Below are 19,322 nucleotides of genomic sequence, written 5' to 3' on the forward strand. Positions count from 1 at the left end.
GCTAGCTAGCTAGCTGGCTATTTTGTTTCTAGCTAGATATATAGAGATATAGAGATAGTATAGCTATATAGATACACACACGCGCAATCAATAATAATAATAATAATAATAATAATAATAATAGATAGATAGACAGATAGCTAGCTAACTGGATAGAAAACAAAAAAGCTAGCTAGCTAGTTGGCTATTTTGTTTCTAGCTAGCTGGCTATTTTGTTTCTAGCTAGATATATAGAGATATAGAGATAGTATAGCTATATAGATACACACACGCGCAATCAATAATAATAATAATAATAATAATAATAGATAGATAGATAGACAGATAGCTAGCTAACTTGATAGAAAACAAAAAAGCTAGCTAGTTAGCTATTTTGTTTCTAGCTAGCTGGCTATTTTGTTTCTTGCTAGCTAGCTAGCTGGCTATTTTGTTTCTAGCTAGATAGCTACATATATAGATAGCTATATAGATATACACACACGCACACAATCCTTAAATCAAAGCAGTACAGTTCTTGTCATAAAATAGGGAAGGATCAAAACAAGAATGAACAAAAACACAAATACTGTCCAACATTGTTCGAGAAACTCACCGTTTGCTATTTTGATACTTAATGGAACCAATTCCACTCCAAGATGTTCAATAATTGATGCTAGTTATTTGATGTCATGCAACGTAAACCAGGAAGTGGCCTACTAATGTGCAGACAGACAAAACAAAACAAGCGACTTCTTCTTCACTTTTGCTGACAGCTCAACCTTAGCGGAGGTCTACGCTGGACTAAGTGTTATTCTAGTTTTCTTTGTGTTGCAAAAAAAAAAAAAAAAAAAGCTCCTAATGATCCCAACTTGAGCGCTTGGCTTTTTAATTACCCAACCAGGCCTGACAAGAGGCTCACAAAGCTCAGATGGGAGAGGCTCACATGGTACAACAACAACAACAACAGAAAAAAAAGGGGGACAATTCCTTGGGAAAGATGCTTCGTGAACCCAGAAGCTAAAACCGCCCCTGCTGTTCCAGCCACTCGTGACTTGGCGGTGGTCTTACGAAAGCGCAGCGCGACGGGTGCACTGGAGAGTAGCGCACGTTAGCAAACATTTCAGGTTGAATGATCCAAATAAGACACTAATGGCCACCTTCTTCTTCATGGAATATTTTGTCGTGTGGGGCTGGCGTCACCTTTCAACATCTCCCCCCCTCCGCCCCCAAGAACCAAACACCATCGAGTACGGCCCGAGGCCTGCGTCACTCAGGTAGCCCCATCAGTCAATCTTCATCTGCACAATCTGACTTTATCTTAATGAGCTGTTGTTATGACAGTCAATGAATGGAGATGGCTACAATGACGCACTATGAGGATAACGAAGCCACCGCAACCCGTCCAGTCATGGCCACTACCCCCCAAAAAAAAAAAAAACATCTCGCTAAAAAGCTTATACAGACTCCAGCGCCTTGATCCCATTCGGACAAGAATAGGGATTGTCTTTGCTCTTCATTGCGTTTCCTATTGTTGCATTACATTCCAGTGGGAGGAATGTGTGCGTGTTAGAAGTTTGGGAAAAAGGGGGGAGTGCTAAAAGGGGGTCTTTATTCTAGACATCCTGTTCTTATTGTTAAGCGCTTGAGGTCAGCTGCAACCCGACATGTCGGCTTTAAAGGGGACAAAATGAGCCTGTGTATGCACAGAGCAAAGATTATACCGTGACGAAGAACGGCTTTACCATCCCAAAATAAATCATTACCACATTTAGGGATGAACAACGCACTCGTCGTTCCTACTTGAACTTTTACTGTACTTGTTGGGGAAAATTGGAGCATTTTTAGTCATAAAAAAAGGAAATGCAAGACTTTTTTTTAAAAATAATAATAATTCTGTAGCCACAAAGGGACATAAGTCTTCTTGTGCCGGTCCCAAGCCCGGATAAATACAGAGGGTTGTGTCAGGTTGGGCATCCGACGTAAAAGCTTGGCCAAAACAAACTTGTAAAGATGGAGGACACTGATTTGCTGTGGCGACCCCCTGAAATTAAATTTATTATTTATATTATTATTATTTCCTTGAAGGGAAAATCCGAAAGGATAAATAATAAATAATAAATAATAAATAATAAATAATAATGCATTCGAGGACCCACAGAATATTAAATTTTAGGACTACATAAACATTCAATACAACGTTAGAAACCTTAAACCACAGGTGTCAAAGTCAAGGCCCGCGGGCCAAATCCGGCCCGCCACATCATTTTTTTCGGCCCGCGAAAGCAAATCAAACTTGTTAAATTCCATGATGATTGCTAAAATCTGAGCCAAAATGTCATATTTTTGGATGTCAACCACAATAAAAGTCATTATTCTTGACTTCAGATTTGAAAACGAGTTATTCATTAATTTGCTGTGTGCTCTATATGTAATATTTGAAGGGATTTAAACATTCTAATGGCTTCCCCAAATTCATAATGGCCGTCGAGAGGAAACCATAACTACAATGTGGCCCGCGGCAAAAAATGACTTTGACACCCCTGCCTTAAACTATCTTCTTTCATCAGAAAAAAAAGTTAATTCCTAAATTACATGGGGCTGGACTGATATGAGCTTAAAATGAGGGCAGCTGTCCAAAATACAATTCAATACAGGTAACATGCGACTTACGACCGGCTCGACTTACAACCACCCGTACTTACGACCATGACCTACGGAACCTATTTTAAACATTTTAATCCTACGCCTGGCATCACAAACAATAATTTTGGCCAGCCAGCCAGCAACTCACGCTCGCACAGCAATTGACCGCGTGATGGCACTAGAGAGGGGGAGTTAGCGAGGCATTTAGCCTCCGAGTTTTGAATGGATTTCGACTTACGACCAACGGAACTCGGTCGTAAGTCGGATGTTACCTGTACATACATCTTGGTTTATGTAGCGCTTTAACAACAGTTGAACAAAGCGCTAACATGGAAAAAATGGCCACCTTGTGGGAAAAAAATATTGCCTGAGGCCATGGCCAGTGCTTTATCGGCACCCAAACATGAAGAAAAAAAAACAAAGAAATTCGGGAATGGCGCTTTACGTCATATTTTCAATTCCCGAATACATTCGTGGATGGCAATGAAATAAGATTATAATGGTTACTTCTAAAATGTATAATGAGAATTTTTAATCCCTAAGAAGTACTGCATTAGATTCAAGTTTCAATGAGCCGCATGCAAGTCTACAAACCTTATTGTAATCCGACTGCATTCCACGTTTGAGAATGGCTGACGTGGGAGTGGGCCGACGACATGAGGGGATGCAGGGTGTCGCGGCGGAGTTCGCTGCGTGTTGTCCTGAGAAAAGAGAAAAACACGTGTTACATTGCTGATTTTATCGGTCATATTGATCGGAAATACACTTACCTGAAAAAACGTTGCAAAATTCACCTGCACATAACAAATGTCAGGTTGTAATTTTCTTAGCCTTGTTTCGCTGCAAGAGAATACAGACTGAATAAAAGGTAGCGTATTTTGAAGATATTACACAAACAATTTAATTCAGGTGTAAAAATTATTGATTTAAAAAAAAAATCAGTCCTTCGTTGTATTCCCGACACATTTTAACGATGAGTATTTTGATAACATATAACAAAAAATATTTGTTTGGTACCAAAATGAATATCAGAATGTACTTAAAAAAATATCCAGCACTGGGAAAAAAATGGAAAACATTTGAAAATGGACCCTTCATATGAAACAAAAGCATAGTAAAAATAAGACAACCCAGAAAATAAAAAGTGCAATCAAACTTCGAACGTCCCCTTGAACCACACCACCACCCAGTGGTCAAAACCAGGTAGTGTGCCATTTCAACTATTTCTCCAAAGCATCCAAAAATCAATCAAGTCCACACATTTTTTTGGTCACTAAAGATATGAATCAGGTTTGCGTTTGGGAATCCCTGAGGTATTTTTTTTTTTGGTCAAAGTGCACGAGGTGAAGAAAACAAAAGTACACTGATACCTTGGCTTACGAACTTAATTGGTTCCCAGACAGAGTGGGTAAGGCGAAAAGTGTGTATCCCAAAAAATCATTCCCCATAGGAAACCATTAAAATGAGAATAATCCGTTCCCAGGTCCCCATAAAACATAAATTTCTACTTTCTAAGTCTTAAAACTACACAAAATATACCTTATTTTATGTATAATAAATGTGCTATGGTATTATAATTAAAGAAAAAAAAATAAACTGCACTGTGTAATAAAGTCGTTTTATTTACCTTTGTGATGGTCGTTGATGGCTTGATGAAATGGGTAGCTTTTTGCATAAAGTGTCTGAAGGAGCTCTGGGTTGTATATCTTGGAAGAAACATCATTAATAGCTGGTTCCCTTGCTTGTCTTTTCATTTCAAATTGAACTGATGGCTAGTGCGGGTTATTTGTGGAGCCTGATTGATGGGAATTTTAACCTTGCAGTCCACTATCAAAGTTGAAACGAGTCCAAATTTCACTATTTTCTATCCATTTTGTCACTCTCTCCCTGTCTGACGTCTGCCTGTCTCTTTAATGTTTAAACCACCTCACCTCACTTGACCAATCACGTGGCTTTAACCAAAGACTGGGGGCGGGGAATAGAGGACAGAAACAAGCCGGCTGCCATTTTGTTGTTAGGAGAACGTGTTCGTTCGCGAACGACACATCACTCATTGTGGCAGCTCCGTGTGTATCCCGCAAAATAGTTTGTATGCCAAGGTAAAATTGTTATAAATTTAACGTTCGCAAACCGAAAAGTTCGTAAGCCAAGGGATTCGTACGCCGAGGTATCACTGTACACGAGTGGCAAAGTTTGGATTTGTACCATGAATAAACGTTCCATTTTGCCGTCATGCGTCCTTATTCAACCGTGGCGCGACTCTCCGGTAAGTCCATCTTTCGGAGACGTTGCGTTTGATTTTGACGGCACTCTGCTCCCCCATTTCAAGGTCGAGTGAAGGGCTAGAGTGGGACTTTGTCAGGCGGCCTACGTCCACGTCGTCTTCTCTCTCCTCGGCGACCGGAGATGCGCACACGGCTTTGTCGAATAAACTGAGAACGGCAGCGATGAGAGCGCCGTCGCCCGTTTTTTCCACGCTCTTCCAGGCCTCTAGAACTTGCGTGTAGCTCTCGTAGCGACATATCTGCGGGCGATAGATGAAAATTGACGGTTCGGAAGCGCCGTGCGCTTGTGTAATGCTACCGTGCGGCGGCGCTACCTCGTGTTGAAGGTACTCGGCCCTGGTGCGATGCTCCTCCATTTCCTTGCCGCGAGCCTTTTTGCCCTCCGGTGGGTTCCGCTGGAGGTACGAAAGATCCGTTTTGAAGGACTCCAGCATTCCGGCGTGAGATTGTAGCTGACGTTCCTGCAACGGGAAGGAGGAAAAATGCTTTTTTATCAAACACTGAAGGAGACATAAATTAATTAAGGGCAATATTGTGACTTCCATTAACTCATTCGCTGCCATTCCCGAATTTATTCGGAAATTGAAAAGCGTGACGCGGAGTGCCATTCCCGTATTTGAGAAAATAGGCGCTTGGAAATGAAATGGATTATTATTATCTGGCTGTCCATCTAGGTAGCTATCTGGCGACCTAGCTAGCTATTTGCTATCTAGCTAGCTACCTATTTGCGATCTAGCTAGCTACCTATTTGCTATCTAGCTAGCTACCTATTTGCTATCTATTATCAATTACAGTAAAGTCTCGTTATATCGATATCGGATATATCGATAGTATATATTATATATACACATATATGATACTATTTCTATGCACGCACGGAGAAAATTACATGCAAACAGGGTCGGAATTATCGATAGTCCCGGTTATATCGATATTTTTTCGGACTCCCTTGAATATCGATATAACGAGACTTTACTGTATCTATTAGATACATAATTATATATAATTATATATTATATATATATATAATATATTCTAGTATGTGAAATGTAAATTTCTCCACTGTGAGACTAATAAAGGCAAATCCATCCATCCATTATCTGTTTAGCTGGCTATATATTAGCTGGCTAGCTATTTGCTATCTAGCTAGCTACCTATTTGCGCTCTAGCTAGCTACCTATTTGCTATCTAGATAGCTACCTATTTGCTAACTATTATCAATTATCTATTAGATACATAATTATATATTATATATATATAATATATTCTAGTATGTGAAATGTAAATTTCTCCACTGTGAGACTAATAAAGGCAAATCCATCCATCCATTATCTGTTTAGCTGGCTATATATTAGCTGTGTAGCTAGCTATCTGGCTAGCTATTAGCTATATATTAGCTATCTATCTATCTATTAAGAGTTGCTTGAGTCAACGCTGGCGCGTGTGGCTGCCACTGCTCACCCACGGAAAAACTCATCCTGTGACTGTAAAGTGACCTTGAGAATTTTGAAAGGCGCTTAGAAATGAAATGTATTATTATTGGTTCGGCTAAAGCTAAAACACAGGCAATTAAAAAAATGAATAAAACATGATTTAAAATCAAAATTAAATGAACACAAACGAACCAGAGTGTGCGCGGACTGCGAGGCGGGCAAAATGGGTCGACAGAATCTTCGCTGTGAGCCGACGGCGGCCGGGAACGGAGGGGCGGAGTGAAGCGCCGACACCAAGTTAATGCGACTGATCCATGAGGTCATCTCCATTTTGGAGCTGTGAAGGAAAATTTGTGACGCCCGGTCACGCAACATTGATGCGTCGCTCTGAAATTTGCGGCCAAACTTACGACGCTTGAAATAAGAAAACTCTCCAGTCGGCAGTCTGCAAACGGAAGACGTGCGGCTTTTTGGTGTAGTCGGCCGCTGGCTCTGCAAGTGAATGATGGACGCTAACCACCTCCTCGTTGCTCTGCTGGTCCCCCCGGCTGTGATCCTGAGATCATTCCAATGCAAAATGGACACATGAATAACATGATAATAATAATAATAATAATCCATTTCATTTCTAAGCGCCTTTCAAAACTCTCAAGGTCACTTTACAGTCACAGGATAAGTTTTTCTGTAGGTGAGCAGCGGCAACCACACGCGTCAGCGTTCACTCAACCCGGAAGTAACTTTAATCAATAGAAAACTCGCTAGCTAGCCAATCGATAGCCAACAGATACCTAGCTAGTTAGCTATCCGGCTACATAGCTAATAGATAGCGACCTAGATATCTTGCTAGCTAGCAAGCCAAATAGCTAATAGATAGCAAATAGCTAGCAAAGGATGATAATAATAATAATAATCATAATAACACGATAAGCTATCAACTATAGCAGATGAACGCACGCAACAAACCTTCTGTAAGTAAAGGACCATTCCCTTCAGCACGCCATAGAAGGTTTTCCACCGCCTTTTCCCCCAAGGAGCTGAAAGCGCAATATCAATGCTTCAGTGTGACTCAAAGAGGGTCCGTAGACCACTTAACTCACAGGTGTCAAAGTTAAGGCCAGTGGGCCAAATCTGGCCCGCCACATCATTTTATTCGGCCCGCGAAAGCAAATCAAGCATGTCAAGTGTCATGATGCTTGCTAAAGTTTGAACCAAAATTTCAATTTGTCCAATGTGATCTGCAAAAACAGTCATGATTATCCACTTCAGACTTGAAAACGAGTTATTCATTAATTTGTCGTGCGTTTTGTATTTAATATGTGGAGGAGATGAAACATTCTAATGGGTCCCCCAAATTCGCAACTACAATGTGACCTGTGGGGAAAAAAATTAGTTTGACACCCCTTCCATAGACGCTCTTTTTTCATCAGAAAAAAAAAAAGTTATTTCGTAAATTATATAGCTCTGGAGTTATCTGATCTTGAAATGGGGGCAGCTGTACAAAATATAATACATACATATTCATTTATATAGCACTTTAACAACAGCCGAAGCTGTCACAAAGCGCTAATATGGACAAAAGGCTAATTCTGCCCCCTTGTGAAAGGGAAAAATATTACCAGAGGTATAACCAGCGCTTTATCGGCACACCGCAAGAAAAAATTAGGGAATGGCACTCCTTTTCAATTCCCCAATAAATTCCTTAATGGCAGTGAATGAGTTCAGTGTGTGACGTACTGCGTTTCCCGTCGATATCGGCGTGAAGCTTCCTCTGGATGAAGCCTTGTTTGACAACGGGGGCTCCCTTGTCGTGAGGGACGTCCTGGAAGGGGTTGCTCTTGCAGCGAAGCGGCGCGTCCACCTCCTCAGTCCACACCGAGGTCAGTTCTTGCTCATCGCTGAAGAATCGTCGGTGGAAGATGTGACACGGTATTCCATTTGATGAGGGAGTATTTTCGGTGTGGTTTTTGTGAAAAAAGACTTACACGGCCCACTGTAGTCGCTCGCTCTTGATGGCGTTGTAAAGACTCTAAGGTGAAAACAAAACAAAAAAAACATGAAGGATACTTTTTATCATAATAAAAATAATACATTTAATTTATAAGCGCCTTTCAAAACTCTCAAGGTCACTTTACAGTCATAGGATAAGTTTTTTTTGTGGGTGAGCAGCGGCAGCCACACGTGTCAGCGTTCACTCAACCCGGGAGTAACTCAAATAGATAGAAAGCTAACTAGCTAACACAAAGCTAATAGATAGCTAACCATCGCATGTTTTTAGCTTTAAAAAGATTTTGCGTGAATTCTCACTTTGAGCAGATCCTTGCTGAAGTTTTCTCCGTCGTTCATGCCTTCCAAGTTGGACACGAATCTGGATGAAGACATGGCTTTCCCGACGTTCTGTTAAAACATGAGTTATGGTAGACCACAGGTGTCAAAGACAAGGCCCGGGGGCCAAATCTGGCCCGCCACATCATTTTATTCGGCCCGCGAAGACAAATTATTGAAAAATTGTGAAATTCCGTGATGCTAGCTAAAGAGCGAACCAAAATTTCAAACTGTCCCACTATAAGTATTTTTTTTTTTACTTCAAATTTGAAAAATAGTTTTCATTAATTTGTTGTGCACTCTATATGTAATATGTGGAGCGGATTACACATTCTAATGCAAAGTCATTTTTTGCCGCGGGCCACATTGTAGTTATGGTTTCCTCTCGAGGGCCGTTATGAATTCGGGGAAGCCATATTACATATATTAATTAATGAATAACTAGTTTTCAAATCTGAAGTCAAGAATAATGACTGCTATTGTGGTTTACATCCAAAAATATGAAATTTTGGTGAGGATTTTAGCAAGCATCATGGAATTTCACAAGTTTAATTTGCTTTCGCGGGCTGAAAAAAATGCTGTGGCGGGCCGGATTTGGCCCTCGGGCCATGACTTTGACACCTGTGTTCTAATGGCTTCCCCAAGTTGACACGAACAACGCCGCGATTGAGGGACCGGTTGAGCTCGAACGTGCGGCATACCTGCCCATGAAGATCCGTGTTGAGGAGCATCAGAGCACACGTGATGGCGAGCACGGAACCTGTTGATGACGAAAGGGGTGACATTTGTCGCTGCTTGGAATTGAAGCGCATTTACAATCTATTTTTGTCAACGGATGCTACAGCTTTGTTTGCTTTCCACATTCAGCTTGTATCAGACGTTCACATTTCACCATGATGGCCCCGATCCACTGGTGACAAGGACGCTTTGATCTTCTCTTTTTTTCATCTAGAACTGCTGCATACAACAAAGATGATGCACCAAGTGCTTTCGATGGAATGACTGTCTTTTTTTGATGTTCTTTTGACGTCAAGATGGCGCCTCAAGTGTGGCTGCCTTTACAGCAGCTCCTGTATTTTGTTTTTCTACTTCTTCTTTTCCTTTCCTCTTTCTTTCATCACTTTACTGCTGTGAAATGTACATTTCTCCACTGTGAGACCAATAAAGGATCATCCAATCCAATTCAAGTGAGGGTTGGGTCTAGAAGATAAAGTTGGAGAAGCCAAGTGAGATCGATGCCCACCTGGTGAAGAAAAGGAGTCCGGATTACATTGTTGGAAGCGGTTGGCGAAATGCTGGAGCACCCGCTCGCGCTCCTGAGTCTCTCCCAACAGAATGACCACTTTGAGAAAAGACCTGAAGATGCAAAAAGGAACAAGCAAATGTTCACCAGGGGACTTCGGGGGAAACTTACTCCGCAATCGTATGGCTCACCTCAGGGCTTGATCCAAAGTTTGCCCGGTGAAGTCAAAGAACCGGAGGTACTCCTCGCCAACGGCACGGCTGAAGGAATTACTGCGGAGAAACAAGAGGAATGATATTGTTCATTCATAACAATACAATACAATATGTATTGATTTATATAGCATATTTCGTATTATAATATAATATTTTTTCATTAATCTGAGGGGCGGCCATTTTGACAAACTTTTGACTGAAAATCTCAATCACCCATTTTCTGAGTTTGGTCAAGTGATGTTGAGAAGCTAATAATAATAATAATAATAATAATAATAATAATAATAATAATAATAATAATAATAATAATAATAATTAAAAGGTGGATTCAACCTCATACCATGGATATTACTGCCACCTATTGGTAGTCATAGGATATTGCACTTTTTAATACTGGACAGTACACTGGTATTTTTTTTAAACAATAACAACAACAATAATAATAATAATAAAACTTTCAAAACTCTCCTTCCAAAACTCTCAAGGTCACTTTACAGTCACTGGATAAGTTTTTCTGTGGGTGATCAGCGGCAACCACACGTGCCAGCGTTCACTCAACCCGGAATAACTCAAATAAATAAAAGCTAGCTAGCTAGCTCGCGACTAGATAGCTTATAGATAGCCAGCGAGCTAGCCAGATACTTAGATAGCTAATAGATAGCTAGCTAGCTGGATAGGTAGGTAATAGACAGCCAGCTAGCTAGATAGCTAATAGATCGCAGGCCAACTAGCTACCTAATAGATATCTAATAGATAGCTAGCCAGCTGGTTACATAGCTAAAAGATAGCCAGCTAGATAGCTAATAGATAGCCAATAGATAGCCAGATAGCTAATGTAAGCCGAAAGTGCAGAAACAAAAGATTTCAATCTATAAATCTAAGTATTTTTTGTAAGGATGTAACAAAATCAATATTCAAATCTGGGAATCAGCTTAGCTTGATTAGACGCGAGTGAATCGATTCAAATTGTTCCAATGAACAAAATGGAGCTCTATCTTTGTAATAAATGACTCATTTACAGGCCATGGTAAGAATGTGACGTTGTACGTTCTTACTCTTTGTCCAAGTGCTTGACCACATCGACACGTTGGATCCCATCCAGCTTAAAAAGCCTCTCGGCGAGACGAAAGGCCTTTTCCCGGTCCATATCGCCTCCGTTCATGCAAGGTGTCAGCGACTCGGCGGTTCCGCTCGGCTCGCCGTTTCCCACAAATAGCGGCCCGGATCGGTTGCTTGCAATTTCCTGACACTCGTTTGACATTAGGGCTCGACCGGAAACCGTGTGTAGCAAAGAGGTTGCGTGTTTGACTTGATTCTGGTGTGATGCATTGGTCTCAGATTCGCTCTCCTTGACGGCAGAGTCCAAACACTGGATTGAAGATAGTGGTTCTTCAGAAACTTGAGGCTGTCCCAGGTGGACCGAGTCGTCAGAGTATTTCGGGAAAGTTTGTGGTTTTCCCTCTGAACCATCAGCTGCTGGAACCTTTTGACTCGGGGTTTCTTCAGCAAGTACCTTTAAGGACGGTGGTCCATTCTTGTCAGTTTGCTTTGGCGGTTCAGGAGCCTGTCTAAAAAACACAGATAAGGTGTAATTGATGATCATGAAAAAATATATATAAATAGTGGTGGTATTTGTAAATTAAAACAAAAAAAAATCACCTGTACTATTAGTATTATTATCATTATTATTATTATAGTTATTTTTGTTGTTATTATTATTTGTATTGTGTATTTATTTTTGTTGTTATTATTATTTGTATTGTGCATTTATTATTGTTGTTGTTATTATTTGTATTGTGCATTTATTATTGTTATTATTATCATCATTCACTATCATTATCATTGTTATTATTAGTTACTATTATTATTAATGATAGTATTATTATAATCATTATTATTATTACCTTATATATTATTATTGTTAATTTATTATCATTATTAGCATTATCAATGCCATTATTATTACTATTTTTATTTGTATTGTGCATTTTATTATTATTATTATTATTATTAGTAGTAGTATTTGTATTGTGCATTTATTATTGTTGTTGTTATTATTAGTATTGTGCATTTATTATTGTTATTATTATCATCATTCACTATCATTATCATTGTTATTATTATTGTTACTATTATTATTAATGATAATATTATTATAATCATTATTATTATTATTACCTTATATATTATTATTGTTAATTTATTATCATTATTAGCATTATCAATGCCATTATTATTACTATTTTTATTTGTATTGTGCATTTTATTATTATTATTATTAGTAGTAGTAGTAGTATTTGTATTGTGCATTTATTATTGTTGTTGTTATTATTAGTATTGTGCATTTATTATTGTTATTGTTATCATCATTCACTATCATTATCATTGTTATTATTATTGTTACTATTATTATTAATGATAATATTATTATAATCATTATTATTATTACCTTATATATTATTATTGTTAATTTATTATCATTATTAGCATTATCAATGCCATTATTATTACTATTTCTATTTGTATTGTGCATTTTATTATTATTATTATTATTATTATTATTAGTATTTGTATTGTGCATTTATTTATTATTTATTATGATTACTATTTATAATTATTATTATAATTATTATTACTATTATCATTCTTTGTATTGTGCATTCATTATTATTGCTATTATTATTAATATTGTTATCATTATTATATATTATATATATCATTATATTATATTATCATTTTAAGCATTGTTAGCATTGTTATTATTATCATTGTTATAATAATAATATAATAATAATAATAATAATAATAAGTATTATTATTATAATATATATATATGTATATATATATTTATATTATTATTATTAGCAATTAACAAAGTTATTTATGATTATTTTTTTGGGTGGCTTCAATACTTAAAGACCCTGCTTAAGAACATGGCTGCAAACAGACAAGAACTAATATACAAAAGCACAGACAATGTAATATGTATCCACTTTGCAAGTATTTTTTTGACATTAAAAATGAAAACAAAAATAAAACAGATTATTTCTCACTCGGCCAGACTACAAATACAATCAAATATACTCACACATTGTTGGAAACGCATTCATGGAGACGAGACACGTTGCTTGAATTCCCGGCTTGGCTTTCATCCGCCATTTTGGAACCTTGAAATGAAGTTTGCGGTCGGGTTGAACGGGCGCGTCCCGTCATCCACACGTTGGTCTCCTCCTCCCGTGGTTGTTTCCTGCGTTGATCCACAGTGGTACGAACCGCATCGGACGTGACGCCGTCTTCTTCCTCTAAGTCAGACTTCAAGGTGATCGCTGTGGTAAAAAGAAATGCCAATCACTCTCTATCGTGAGTCTAATTCTACTTTTTTTTTTTTTTTTTTGCAAGCAAATGTTCCTTTTACGTGATGCGTACCGTTACATCCGGATCTTAAGAGCCGATGCGTTGAATGTTCCCTTTGTTGAGTCGTCGGCTCCCGTCCCGCTGCAGCATCACATGGCTAAAAATTGCAACACGGGTCATCGATCATGCACAACATGTGACCGCGGATGCAATATGAGAAGCGGCGAACGGGGCTCTTTCCTGCTACATTCGTCCCAAACCATTAAAGGACAACCGACGTCTCCGGACAAGTTGTGTCCATAATTTGTAAAATGGCTTCAAATGACTTCTACTGAGCGTATTTTACAAAGATTTCATCGCATATAGCTGCTATATTTTACGTTTTAAGACTCGCGCTGAATATTCCGAAAGTCTTGTTTTTGAGTTGGTGACGAGTCCGTACGTAACGTAACTGAAGGAACGCCCCTGACCGAAAAAAAGACATATTGTAGCGGTACTTCCATCACGTCAATGTATTTTGCCGTACTTGTTTGGTCTGAAAACCTCATGTTGCACCAAAAAGCCGCCAGAAGAGGGCGACCAAGCTCCATGGAAGGAAATTTATCAGCCTGTGGAAACGGGCTGAGGAATTCCCTACACGGCTTTGTCGCCATTTTCTACCTCCCTTGGGTGCGACATTTCCCAGCCCTGATGCCTCAAAATGACACAGAATAAATTCTTTCTCTTTTAAACAAACTATAAAGATCAAAGAAAAATCCAAATGGGATCAACAATTGATCAGATATTAGCTTGGAAAAAAAAAAGATGACTTTTGGTTGCCAATTTTTGCAAACAAATTAAATCAAATACAGTAAAGTCTCGTTATATCGATATCGGATATATCGATAGTCACGGTTATATCGATACTATTTCTATGCACGCATGGAGAAAATTACATGCAAACAGGGTCTGATATATCGATAGTCCCGGTTATATCGATATTTTTTCGGACTCCCTTGAATATCGATATAACGAGACTTTACTGTATATGGATCGAAGAAAAATTCCAAAAGGAATAATAATAATAATAATCATCATCATCATATCAATAATAATCATAATATTAATAATAATCATAATCATAATATTATTAATAAAAATAAAAATAAAAATAAAAATAAAAATATAAATAGACAAAAAAAAATTATAAATAGACAAAAAAATATAAAAAAAAAATAAAAATACATTTCAAGAATTGATCACAAATTAACTTTATTTAATGATTATTTTTGGTTTGCCAATTTTTGCAAAATAAATAAATACAGTAAAGTCTTGTTATATCGATATCGGATATATCGATAGTCCCGGTTATATCGATACTATTTCTATGCACGCACGGAGAAAATTACATACAAACAGGGTCGGATATATCGATAGTCCCGGTTATATCGATATTTTTTCGGACTCCCTTGAATATCGATATAACGAGACTTTACTGTAAATAAAATCAGCCCATTTTGGGCATTTTTCTCTCTGTTGAACAACCTATATTGATCAAAGAATATTCGAAACAGAGGATCAATGATTGATCAGATATTAGCTTGTAAAAAAAAAAGAAAAAGAAAACAAAAAGATAATTTTTTGGTGGGCAGTTTTTGCGGAAAAAAATTTGGGACTCTGCCAAATATCACAACGTCGAACCACGTCCCAAACGCGATTGAAACAAAAGAGCAATTGAGCGTTGACTTACCTTGAAATCATTTCCTGTCAAGTTCACTGATGAGTCAGTGCGATCTCGTTCCCCTTTACGCTCCCTTTTGATCCCATGACACGCTTCGTGCGGCGATGAAGAAAGACCATCCCCGGAGTCACTCTCCGCAACGCCGTCGGAAATCTCCCACTGCGCTGTGGCGAAGGAAAGTGCGCAAGATGCCACAGTGCTGCAGCCGACGGGTCGCTTCAGCCATATTGTCTCCTCTATTTCACCCTTCGCTTCTCCGTTCAAGTGCTGATGATCGTGAGGGCGCCAGGGGTCCAAATCAGTCAAATCCAAGTGCGGAGAGCCGAGACGGTCCTCCTCCATCGGCGTCGCCGCTTACGCCTTCCCGCCAAGATCGTTTAGTCTTCGGTTGTAGTGCGTCGCTCACAGACCTGCCATGAAGAAAAACATGTGACACAACGTTGGATGCTGTATAAAATAAACATGTACAATGATACCTTTGCTTACGAACCTAATTGGTTACCAGACAGCGTGTGTAAGGCGAAAAGTGTGTATCCCAAAAAATCATTTCCCATAGGAAACCATTAAAATGAGAATAATCCGTTCCCAGGTCCCCATAAAACATAATTTTCTACTTTTCTAAGCCTTAAAACTACACAAAATATACTGTATTTTATGTATAATAAATGTACGACGGTATTATAATTAAAGAAATAAACTGTACTGTATTATAAAGTGGTTTTATTTACCTTTGTGATGGTCGTTGATGGCTTGATGGAATGGATGGATTACTTGCTCGCCAAAGACAAAAAATAAATAAATACATAAAACAACTGGTTGCCACCGTTAAATTTCATTCCTCCCGCAGCTTCCCCTTATGACGTCCCTCCAAACGTCGCACAAGCGACAACCGGGTGAAACCTTGACCGCGTTTCCTGTGTGCGCTCACGTCTCACTTCCTGTCAGGGTGCACACCAAATGCTTTTGTCATACCACGCCAATGGCTGAGTCAGGAGAGAAAAAAGAAGAAGTAGGTGTGCTTTAAATGGAGTTATAGCTACTACTTGTCTCTCTTAAGGTTGGAAGTAGAGAGGGAAAAATATGTATAAATACATATTTGTATATATTTTATATTTTTTTTATTCATACTATATATGTACAGTGATACCTTGGCTTAAGAACTTAATTGGTTCACAGACAGTGTGTAAGGCGAAAAGTGTGTATCCCAAATATTCATTTCCCATAGGAAACCATTAAAATGAGAATAATCCGTTCCCAGGTCTCCATAAAACATAATTTTCTACTTTCTAATTTTCTAAGCCTTAAAACTACACAAAATATACCTTATTTTTTGCATCAAGTGTACAGATGGCTTGTGTGGGTCATTTGTGGAGCCTGATTGATGGGATATTTTAACCTTGCAGTCCACACTCTGCCTTTGAACTATCAAAGTTGAAACAGTCCAAATTTCACTGTGTTTTCTATCTATTTTCTCACTCTCTTTCTGTCGTCTATCTATTTTTATTTGCAGGTCTGTGGTTCTGTAACCCCCCCGCTTACTGCTGCATTCTTGGCCAATCACGTGCGGCTTTAACCGAAGACTGGGGACGAGGAATAGAGAACAAAAGAAAGTCGGCTGCCATTTCCTTGTTAGGAGAACGGGCTCGTTCCCGAACGACACATCATTCATTGGGGCAGCTCCGTGTGTATCCCGAAAAATAATTCGTATGCCAAGGTAAAATTTTCATAAATTTAACGTTCGTAAACCGAAAAATTCGTAAGCCAAGGGGTTCGTAAACCGAGGTATTTACAGTTACATCTAAAGTGTGTCATACCGAGAGCTGTTTCTAATTTTCCGGTCACCTAATTTAGCCGCACCTGTGATACAAAAAATTAGAAACGCCTTGAGTGGAAATAAGAAGCACACTTAATGGTGTTTAATTCAAAAACACTTCACCAGAGCAAGTCTGTCCAGCTATGGAGGTTTCTAAGCACAATAGAACCTCGGGATGACTTTTGACAGTCCACATATTTTCACACACTGACAGCTTTTGGGAAGACAAAAGAGGAACAACAGACACGATGAAACGAAAGTGGTGTCTATTGTATTCTTAAGTATAATTACTTGTGTACCAATAGCCAGGAAATGTCTCATTAAGAGATTTTTTGGGGGGAGGAGGATATAAATTGTGACTTACCACGCTGTGGGTCCATAAAAGCAGCATCATATAATCACCTAGCTTGTGAGGTTTTCATCTAGTGGGAGGGAAGACAAATAGACATGGCTTCTTACATGCCTTCATAGCGCAAGAACACTATTTTTTTTTTCGCGATTACCTGCTGGGACGCACAAATTTGTTGCACGGTCGCTCTCGCCACCGAGTAGCATGTCAGCGGGACGATGTCGCTCGCACGTGGCCTTCTTCTCGGGTTTCCTTTCGCAGCCCGATGAGATCGCTTGTTCTGTCGCTGTAGATATGGCTGCCGGATGTGAGGCGTTGAGGAGGAAAAAGAAGAGCTAGGAAGTGGGTGAAAGTTGCAAAGAGGAAGAAACGGCCAATTGCGATTGGCAAACGATTTGGGCAAAAAGACACCTGAGAAGTTCAGTATACACCCACACCCACAGGGCCTGGAGGCATGCACACACACACACACACACACACACACACACACACACACACACACACACACACACAGACACTATTTATAAGAACACACGCACACACGTCAGGTGAGGGGAGTGGCTCATCTTCATTCTTTCAAACTACATTTGTCGTATTTACGATGTGGCAAAACCGGAAGGCGTCTTTCCAGATTCAAATTGACAATGGAAACAGTCTTTCAAGTACATGCGTAAGCTCTAAATATTCGGGGGTATTTTGTTTTTTTTTAACTGCAAATTTACATTTGGGACTATTAAAACAATAAAACAAGCAATAAACATATTCATTCCACTTCGGGCCAAATGAAAAGCTCTGATAAGACTATATATTATCACATCAATCTGATATACTTCCACGAATATAATAGAACATAAAATACGACTAGTTTTAATATAGGCAGATTTTGGGGAGAATATAATCTGTTTTTTTTTTTACATTAAATGTGTCAATTCTGGCGCAATTCAACATTTTTTTCTTGGCGATATGTAAAGACTGTGCTTACAGATTTTTTTGTCCAGTAAAATTATGAATTTGTTATCGTTTTACAACTTGGGAGTGAATGGGGTGTAGAGATAGCTGGACTTAAAAATAAACCCACGAATACATAAAAAGACAGAATGGCAACATGTATACAGTATAACGTAAAAAAAATATAAATTAGTACAACGCTAGCTTGTTTAACTGTGTCTGGACATGAGGTTTTATTTTTTATTTAACATGCACAAATTTAACGCTTTTAGCATGACATCAACACTATTTAAGTACCCCTTTGACCATTGACCGTTTGTTAATACTCAAGGTCGATAATAAACTTCATTTTTTGACCTCAGTAATATCAGATTTAGGGATATGATGAAATTCATACAACTTCGTTCCTAGTCGCGATATTAATAACATAGGCACATTCCAAAAGTGACCTTACTGCATTCCTTAGCATCAGCATCATTAGCATGATTAGCATCGACATTAAAAATATGAGCATTACCTCGCTTTTACGTGGGCATGATTGCGTTTGGGGTGATCTTAGCCGTCGGCTTCTGGGGCTACGTTGTAAAGTCGAGAACGGCGACGTACATGGGAGGTTCCTTGGAGTACAAATGTTCTACACGAACATCTATTTTCAGCATGTTTCTTAATAATAGTGTGGGTCACCATAAAAATGTTAGCATCTACGACGTGGCGGCAGTCGAGGCGTTACCCGTCGAGGCCTCCAGGGGGAGCGCTGTTGCTTTGCACTGGCCCGATAGCTGATGAGGAGAACCCGCCTTGGTTGTGTGACGTCACTTTAGCGCGACAGTGACTCGTAATTTTCCCTATGAGTTTTATTTAAATTAATTAAAATTAATTTATATATTTTTCCTTATATGCCCTCTTTGATAGCAACTCGTCTTCTCTTTAAGTCAATTTAAAAAAATTACTGTTACTGTACAATTGTAGAAATTGACAAGCAATGTACGTGATTATTTTTATAAATTTGCATTTCAAC

The 19,322-nt window shown here is 38.7% G+C and overlaps 1 protein-coding gene and 2 long non-coding RNA genes across 9 annotated transcripts in view; 1 reads left to right on the forward strand and 2 right to left on the reverse strand.

Moving 5' to 3' along the window:
- The window catches only part of LOC148884701 (uncharacterized), a 32,365-nt gene extending 29,002 nt beyond the window's left edge, over positions 1 to 3,363 (reverse strand). The window contains exon 1 of the long non-coding RNA XR_016118212.1: positions 3,217 to 3,363. This is a non-coding gene — a long non-coding RNA (uncharacterized LOC148884701). The remainder of the gene's footprint in view (positions 1 to 3,216) is intronic.
- A 128-nt stretch (positions 3,364 to 3,491) lies between these two features.
- Positions 3,492 to 19,165, reverse strand: LOC148884703 (PH and SEC7 domain-containing protein 4). Of its 6 annotated transcripts, XM_089019887.1 has the most exons (20): positions 18,822 to 19,165; positions 17,511 to 17,802; positions 17,372 to 17,429; positions 17,131 to 17,221; positions 17,009 to 17,051; positions 15,204 to 15,604; positions 13,547 to 13,631; positions 13,209 to 13,446; positions 11,176 to 11,688; positions 10,097 to 10,177; positions 9,906 to 10,018; positions 9,364 to 9,422; positions 8,645 to 8,734; positions 8,323 to 8,366; positions 8,075 to 8,235; positions 7,304 to 7,374; positions 6,751 to 6,896; positions 6,533 to 6,677; positions 5,222 to 5,368; positions 3,492 to 5,146 (listed from the first exon to the last, which is right to left on the reverse strand). In XM_089019887.1, the coding sequence occupies exons 6-20, from the start codon at positions 15,534 to 15,536 to the stop codon at positions 4,853 to 4,855; spliced, it is 2,520 nt and encodes an 839-aa protein (XP_088876013.1). In that variant the 5' UTR covers positions 15,537 to 15,604; positions 17,009 to 17,051; positions 17,131 to 17,221; positions 17,372 to 17,429; positions 17,511 to 17,802; positions 18,822 to 19,165; the 3' UTR covers positions 3,492 to 4,852. The 6 variants fall into 6 exon arrangements, with proteins under 6 accessions (XP_088876013.1, XP_088876014.1, XP_088876010.1 ...); XM_089019888.1 differs by lacking the exons at positions 17,009 to 17,051; positions 17,131 to 17,221 and having other exon boundaries at positions 15,204 to 15,358; positions 15,440 to 15,604; positions 18,822 to 19,164; XM_089019884.1 differs by lacking the exons at positions 17,009 to 17,051; positions 17,131 to 17,221 and having other exon boundaries at positions 17,511 to 17,654.
- Positions 13,363 to 19,322, forward strand: part of LOC148884704 (uncharacterized) — a 6,878-nt gene continuing 918 nt past the window's right edge. For both annotated transcript variants that reach the window (XR_016118211.1, XR_016118210.1), the window contains exons 1-3: positions 13,363 to 13,480; positions 16,705 to 16,908; positions 17,649 to 17,774. This is a non-coding gene — a long non-coding RNA (uncharacterized LOC148884704). The remainder of the gene's footprint in view (positions 13,481 to 16,704; positions 16,909 to 17,648; positions 17,775 to 19,322) is intronic.

Source organism: Hippocampus bargibanti, linkage group LG18 (genome assembly GCF_051943395.1).
Source record: "Hippocampus bargibanti isolate YZ-2025 linkage group LG18, ASM5194339v1, whole genome shotgun sequence".
In the NCBI taxonomy this organism is placed as follows: Eukaryota; Metazoa; Chordata; class Actinopteri; order Syngnathiformes; family Syngnathidae; genus Hippocampus; species Hippocampus bargibanti.

Coding starts and splice junctions, on each gene's coding strand:
- LOC148884703 (XM_089019884.1), bottom strand. CDS start 15,536: ATGGAGGAGGACCGTCTCGGCTCTCCGCACTTGGATTTGACTGATTTG. Junction 10,019..10,096: donor ACTTTGGATCAAGCCCTGAG/GTGAGCCATACG, acceptor TTGCATCTTCAG/GTCTTTTCTCAAAGTGGTCA. Junction 8,236..8,322: donor GAGCGACTACAGTGGGCCGT/GTAAGTCTTTTT, acceptor ACGATTCTTCAG/CGATGAGCAAGAACTGACCT.